Below are 7,990 nucleotides of genomic sequence, written 5' to 3'. Positions count from 1 at the left end.
ACATTATAAATTGGAAGATAGGAACGTATCGTATTGCAAATTTCTTTTTTCGGAAGATGGATGGTACTTCAATTTGTTCCGTACGGATGATGAAGCGCATCAAGGGAAATCCAAAGAAATGAAACAACAATAGGACTGAGAATATGAGAATGTAAAAGGATGCGCACGGCGCAATAAGGAGCACAGAGCAACAATAGGTGGCACTGAGAAATAGTTGGGATATATTTAGTAGAAAATGTCCTTCCGTGTGGAGACGGATTGTGCTCATGGACGCATAAAAGGTCACACTATTCCAGAAATAGAAAGCATTGAACTGTACCTGTTGAGAGAGCACAAAGTTAGGTCATTCTATTTTAGGAGAGTTTACTTTTCCTCATTATAATCTTTTTGTGATACCCTCTTTATTTAGTTTGATTTAGTTTCCTGTTGTACATTTTTAATTATATATGAAAACTAGTCAACTTTTAATTATCTACACCAACAAACTCTATGGCTCAAGGTAATCTTATCCCTGCTAATGGAAATCTGATATCTCTAAATGCTTCTTCTCAGATTCCATTTAAGCTCACGAAGAATGGAAGAAACTATGCGTCCTGGAAGTCCCAAATGATCAACCTTCTCTTTGGTTATGGACTTTTCGGTTTTATTGATGGTTCTCAGCCATGTCCACCAAAAACCGACCCAGGCTATCTCTTTTGGATTCGTCAGGATCGTCTTGTGCTTTTTGGCATTCAGGGCACTGTTCATAGCACAATCAGTCCGACTATTAACAACTGTGTCACATCTGTTGATGCCAGGAACAAATTGGAAACTAGCTATGCCAATCGTTCCAATTCACGAATGTGTTTCCATTATGTCTTCTCTCATGTCTAACAAGGAGGGGGGTAAATTAGTGGATGCTTATACGAGTATAGTAAAAAGTCTTGTTGATGATTTAGCTCTCATTGGTCATCCCTTGAATGATGCCCAAATCATGTCCCACACTTTGAATGGTTTGGTCAATGAGTTCAAAGAATTACAAGCAGCAGTACATGTTCATGACACTCCTATTTCATTTGAGGATCTCTATGATAAATTACTTAACAAAGAATTGATTAGAAATCAAGGAGGGCCGAAAGAGGAAGAAGTGCAAGTCACTGCACAACTTGCTCAATGACGGTTTAATGACAGAGGTCGTGGTGGTCGAGGAAATCGGCCACAACACCACCACACATTCTTGGATAGCAACTCAATTGGCCAGAACTCTCAACTCGGCCATTCACAACCCAATTGGCAACAAACCTCTTATGGCCGAGGTATGAGTTCTTCGAATTTCCAATCCTACTCACCTTCTTGGAACTCAAAATCCTGTCAGGGAAATCAAGGCCAACCTTGCATTGTTTGTCAATTGTGTGATAAACCGGGTCATGGCGAAAAAATTGTCGCTCTCATGGTCAACCATCCTCATATTATTCTAGGCCCCAAGCTAATTTTACTGAAGTAGATTCAAGCCACACCAACGAAAATTGAGTCCTTGATTCGGGTGCCACACATCATATTACTTCCGATCTTCAGAACCTCTCCATGTACTATGATTATGTTGGGAACGAGGATGTTGTAGTCGGTAATGGTAATGGAATTTCTATCTCTCATGTTGGTTCATCTATTATTGATTCTCCTATTGCCTCTTTTACATTAGATAATATCTTGTGTGCACCCTTGATAAAGAAAAATCTAATATGCGTTTCCCAATTTTGCAAACAAAACAATACTTCCATTGAATTTTTTCCTAACTATTTACTTGTGAAGGATTTGAATACGGGGGCATCCTTGGCGAAAGGCCGGAGTAGGCACAACTTGTACGAGTGGTCATCTTTCGCCTCACCTCTCAAGCTGTCTAATCTCACACATTCCGCCTCAGTTGCTCTCTCATCTCAATTATGGCATCAACGTCTTGGCCACCCGTCACCTCCTATCCAACAAAAACTTTTATCTAGCAATAAAATTCCAATTTCAGAATCTTCTAATGTCAATAAAGCATGTGATTCTCATCTTTGAAACAAAAGTCACAAATTATCATTTAAAAACTCTTCTATTAGTTGTGATAAACCGTTCCAAATTGTTTATTCGGACGTTTGGGGTCCTGCCACTGTCACTTCTTTCGGGAATTTTTGATATTATGTTATTTTTATTGATTATTTTGCAAAGTACACCCGGCTATATCCTCTTAAATTGAAATCTGACGTGTTTATTGTCTTTGAAAAATTCAAAAAACTTATCGAAAATTTCTTCCAAACTCAAATCAAAACCTTGTACACAGATGGTGGTGGTGAGTATCAAGCTCTCTTTCATCTCCTAGCCCACCATGGAATCCAACATCTCACCTCTCCACCTTACACTCCCGAGCATGTTGTCTCAGCTGAACGCAAGCATCACCATAGAGTAGAAACTGGCCTCACACTTCTTCATAATGCAACCATACCACTTTGTTTTTGGTCATATGCCTTCCAAACTGCCATTTACCTGATTAATCGCATGCCAACACCTATCTTACATAATGATACACCCTACCATAAATTATTTGGCCACAATCCCAAATACATCACTCTTCGAGTTTTTGGCTGCTTGTGTTATCCATAGCTTAGACAGTATAACACCTACAAACTCGAACCAAATTCACGACCATGTGTGTACCTCGATTTTCCCTCTCTCATCATTCTTTCATTTGTTTCGATATTCAATCAAATCAAATATTTATTTCTCGCCATGTTGTCTTCTTTTGAAAAACATTTTCCATATAAAAATACATCGTATCCTGAGTTATCCATATTTGACCAATTTTTCTCCCAGTTTCTTTCCATATTTACAAGCAAAAATCTGGACAAATTCTCAGCTTCTACTGATGACTCCCTCAATTCCATCACCTTACCAAATTCAGCTCCACATTCAATAATTTCCCAATCTAATTCACTCCTGAATCATTCTCGATCTTCTTTTCCAATCTCGAGTTTTCCATCACCTTCTCCCACTCGCAAGGTTGGTTCTACTCCATCTTTTCAAAGTGATGCTTCTCGACATTCTCCAACACAGGTATGTCATTCTCAACCTTCTTCTCCTCAGCACACATCTCATATCCCTTCTCCTGAACCCACCATAAGAGCATAAAACACCCCAGACCATCCCGTCGCGGTGTCCCACATGGGAGGCCGTGACGCGACCCAATCTGTCCAAACTTCTGAACCAAACTCTTCCACTCTCCCTACCAATGCAGCCATTCGGTATGGTAACCCGTGCCCAAAATAACATCTACAAACCCAAAATACCTTTCTCTCTTCATACAACAACATCAACCTCTTCACCTCAAACCGAACCCACATCATTTACCCAAGCTAACCAACATTCTCATTGGCGTGATGCCATGAGAGAAGAATTTCTTGCCCTACAAAATAATAAAACCTGGTCCTTAGTATCTCACTCACCCACACAAAATATTATCGGATGTAAATGGGTCTATCGGATCAAGAGAAACCCTGATGGTTCCATTGCTTGCTATAAGGCTCGCCTTATAGCTAAAGGCTTTCACAAATGGCCCGGCATTGATTTCATTGAAACCTTTAGCCCGGTTGTTAAACCAACCATTATTCGTCTCATTCTTAATATTGCAGTGTCTCGTGGGTGGGTTTTGAATCAATTGGATGTTAATAATGCTTTCTTGCAGGGCACTCTCTCTGACCATGTTTTTATGCAGCAACCCCAGGGTTTTGTGGACTCTAGCTATCCAACTCATGTTCGTATACTACACAAAGCTCTCTATAGTCTTCATCAAGCTCCTCGAGCATGGTACAATGAACTTCGCTCATTTCTGTTTGCCATTGGTTTTATTAATTCTAAGAGCGATACTTTTCTCTTCATCTACAATTCTGGGTCTCGCACTATGTCTCTTCTTGTGTATGTGGATGATATTATCCTCACCGGCAATCATCCTGCTACCATTTGTGTCTTCACTGCCCAACTATCCAATCGTTTATCCCTCAAAAACCTCGGTAAGCTGAGCTATTTTTTGGGGGTTGAAACATCTCGGTCCTCCGCTGGTCTCTTTATGTCTCAGAGGAAATTAATATATTCTGGACCTTCTTTCGAAGGCCAATATGCATGAAGCAAAGGAAGTTAGCGCACCCTTGTCGCAATACTCAAACTTGATGATGGCTCTCATAGCCATGATCCCATTGAATATCGTCAAGTGCTTGGGTCTCTTCAATATCTTTCTTTTACAAGGCCAGATGTAAGTTTTGCTGTTAATAAATTGGCTCAATTTATGCATCGCCCATCCTCTACTCATTGGAATGCGGTTAAACGGGTTCTTCTTCGTTATCTCAAAGGTACATCTCACTATGATATTTTTATCTCTGCTTGCTCGCCTCTTTCTCTTCATGCATTTGCCGACACCGATTGGGCTGGTGACGCAGACACCCATCACTCCACATCTGCTTAGGTCATTTTCCTTGGCTCCAATCTAATCAGTTGGAGTTCCAAGAAGTAATCTACTTCTACTGAGGTCGAGTATTGGGCTATTGCTGCTGCTACTGCTGAGGTTAATTAGATTACCAATCTTCTTCAAGAGCTTGCTCTATCCCTTCCAACTTCTCCAACAATCTACTGTGACAATGTTAAAGCCGCTTACTTCTGCTCCAATCCTGTGTTTCACTCGCGCATGAAGCACATTGCAATTGACTTTCACCTTGTATGTGACCAAGTTGCTCGTAAGTTGATTCGAATCTCTCATGTTCATACCACGGACAGGGGCGGAGCTGGTAGAGGGCCAGCGGGGGCCATGGCCCCACCAAAATTTTTCAAAATTTTTTTTTGTAACCCCTCAAAATATTTATATTGTAAATGAATTTACTTTATGATCCCAAAATTCATAATATATTCTAATTTGGCCCTTCCAAAATATTATCAAAACACTTATTTACTGGCCGAAAAATAAAGTGTGGAAATAAATTTAACTTATTTCCCCTTTAAAGTCATACAATATCAATTTGGAATCTTTTAACCATACTTTTGAAAACTTAAATATTGCGAAATAAAAATGTAAGTTTATTGTAAAAAAAAAAAAAAAAAAAAAAAATTGTTACTTCATTTGCATATAGACATGTATATTATTTTATGGTTGAATAGCATGTAATTTACCATAAAAGAAAGGGCAGTATTGTAAGTTCACAAAACTTTCTCAATAAATCAAAATTTTCTTGTGTTTTTTGGAAGAAAATTTTATGGAAAAATTAGGTGGTTATGGAAAGTGATTTTCACCAAAATTTTCCGTTTCCTGCTAACCAAACCCCTAAAATGTTTAAAAAATTCCTATTTTCTTTCTTTTCTTACCATTTCCATCTAACCAAACGAAACCTGACGGTGTTTACAAGAAAATTATTTAGAATTATATATAAATCTCTATCAACAATTCTTGGGAGTGGGAAGAAAGAAAAATTGTGAGAGCACGATGGCGAGAATGCCAACAACAATAATGATAGTATATATGTTAATATTTTTAGTTATAAATAAAAAAATCTATAACTACTCATTATATAAATTATTAAAGTACTGCTCTATTTAATCATAATAATTGTGTTTTATTAAACCTTGTGAGATATGTTTAGTTAGAATTATATATTAATCTTTTTAAATCTTTCATTATGCTAATAGTGATATATATTTGTGAAAATAGAATCAAAGTATTAAAAAAAAATCAAAAATTAAAATTTTGAAACAATTACCAAAGAAAAATTGATTTTCTTTCTTATATTAGTTTTCCATCTATTTATTTAGGTTGCAAATTTTTTTTTGGATTATATATTTTCAAGATATATGTATATATACACACCTCGGATCAATATTTATATAAAATAAATATTTTGTTTACAATTTTTTCAAAATTTTAAATAATACTAAATCGGCCCCCAAATTCAGATTCCTGGCTCCGCCCCTGACCACGGATCAACTTGCAGATTCATTAACTAAACCGCTAGCTCGGATGCAATTTCGATCATATTCATCAGTCCAAGCTTAGTGTCCTTCTTGGACCCTTGCGCTTGCGGGGGAATGATAGATCGAGCACAAAGTTAGGCCATTCTATTTAATCACAATTGTATATATTGTAATGAAACACAATTCTGTTAATGAAACACATTACAATATTCATCAAAACTCTTTACCTTTCCCATTGTTGACCTCCCTGCAATATGTGGTCCTCTATGAAACATTCCCTCTTCTGTGGTGGTGTTGGCAGTTGCATTGTGGACTAGGTTACGATCATCTTGCCAGTATCCACCAGGTGGGCTGAGCGCAGCTTGGAATGTGGCTGTTGCAATTAGTACGGCCACAGTCAACACCCCCTGAGACATGTCCTTGTTTGCACCAAGTCCAGAGTGCTTGACTAATTTTTCTTGCTTTGACATCTTTTCTAATTCTTCAAGGGGATCATCATGTTTAATAGATATTCCTCTCAATGCTTTAGCTCGGCATAGCATATCTCCGATCTCTATGTTGACGTCCAATTCCAATGGAAGTTGAAAGATGTCCAAAGCTGTTAAGCCCATGTCATTCTTGGCATTTACCTTAATCTTTCTAATCACTTTTCTGCCTAACAACAATTTCACAGCCTGATTGCACAGTGGATTATCAAGGCATTAGTTAATATATACTCCAATATTCCTGCATATACAACTAAAAGAATTCTAAAAGAACACAAAGAATACGATAAATCACCGTGACGGGTTGTATATATAATTAAGACTCTTGCCTGAGTTTGATTCTTGGATACGGCCATATGCAAGATGGTGTTGCCATCATCATCTGGCCAGTTTAGGATGTCTTCCTTGTCGACCTTCTTTAGCCATCTCACCAACGCCTCAAAAATCCTGCCATCGTAGTATTTTAGAGCAATATGCAGTGCAGTTTCTCGTTTCGTTGTCAAATCTTCAATGCAGTTTGGGCAAGCTAATAGAAACGATCTCAAAAGATTAACATTTCCCTGAGCAATCACATAATGCAAAGGCGTAGTGCCCTCTCCTCCTTTGTCACGAACCAAGTTGCTATCAACTGAGAAGAACCACTTAACCATCCGATGATGCCCACTTCGCAGAGCAAGGTGGATGGGACTAAGGCCATCTAGGTTGAGCTTCTTGGCGTACGAGGGCTTCAATCTCAGGACTTCTGCAGCAAATTGAAGGTTACCCGTTGATGCAGCCACATGTAAAGGAGTCTCAGCTAACAATTTATCCTCGATATTGCGCTCCAAAATACTTTGATCATCTTGAATCAATGTGTACAAACGTTCGATGTTTCCTTCATAAGCAGCCTCCCTCAACCTCCCATCCATTCCAAGACATGCAACTACGGTTATATATATAAATATATAGGTAGTTGAAGAAGATTGCTTCATATGTGTGTATACATATATGTGTGTGTGGTTGTTGAATACGTATGCCGATTGAGCATGCATATACCGTCACTGAGCTCGCTTCTATTTATAAGGAGTCAAACGGCTGGCTGTGTTTAAGTATCCTACCCCTAGTTTATTAGGGTGCCGCCTGAGACATGTCTTTTTTATTAGCTCCACAAAAAAAGACGTGTCCTTGTTGATATCACAAAGAAAGAGGAATCAAAGTAGATTTCCATGCTAAAACAAGGAAGCTCCTAATGGCCTAAGTTAACTGATATCCACAACCTCTTTTCAAAAAAGTACCTAATGGCCGGTCTTCACGGCGTAGTCCCTTCCTAGTTGAAATACAAACCTTTATATCATCGAAAATTCAAATGAATTGAAAAAAACAAAAAAGAAAAAAAACACAAAATGTAACAATTTGAACGTTATTTTTAGTGATAAAGTATTGAAATAAATTAAATGAGATATCATTCATTAACTTAGTTGGTAGAACACCCAGTTCTTCAAACGGGTGTCCGTGTTTAAGTGATTCTATCACTAGTAATGGTTCAGTGAACCAAATCCCTT

General features: G+C 38.1%; 1 protein-coding gene across 1 annotated transcript; it reads right to left on the bottom strand.

The window, feature by feature from the left end:
- Positions 1-6,152: 6,152 nt before the first annotated feature.
- Positions 6,153-7,357, bottom strand: LOC132305457 (ankyrin repeat-containing protein BDA1-like). The gene is made up of 2 exons (XM_059803097.1): positions 6,779-7,357; positions 6,153-6,638 (listed from the first exon to the last, which is right to left on the bottom strand). Exons 1-2 carry the CDS (start codon positions 7,355-7,357, stop codon positions 6,153-6,155), a joined length of 1,065 nt encoding a protein of 354 aa, XP_059659080.1.
- Between the last annotated feature and the right edge of the window lie 633 nt (positions 7,358-7,990).

Source organism: Cornus florida, unplaced genomic scaffold, assembly GCF_030987335.1.
Source record: "Cornus florida cultivar Cherokee Brave unplaced genomic scaffold, ASM3098733v1 CherokeeBrave_3.0.0_Hap2_Chr04, whole genome shotgun sequence".
Classification (NCBI taxonomy): Eukaryota; Viridiplantae; Streptophyta; class Magnoliopsida; order Cornales; family Cornaceae; genus Cornus; species Cornus florida.
This window is presented reverse-complemented; position numbering and strand designations above follow the sequence as displayed.

What these genes read in the sequence shown, in the direction of transcription:
- LOC132305457 (XM_059803097.1), bottom strand. Translation starts at nt 7,357, where the DNA reads ATGGATGGGAGGTTGAGGGAGGCTGCTTATGAAGGAAACATCGAACGT. An exon ending in TATCCAAGAATCAAACTCAG is followed by an intron (nt 6,639 to 6,778) that starts GCAAGAGTCTTA and finishes CTGTGCAATCAG; the next exon opens with GCTGTGAAATTGTTGTTAGG.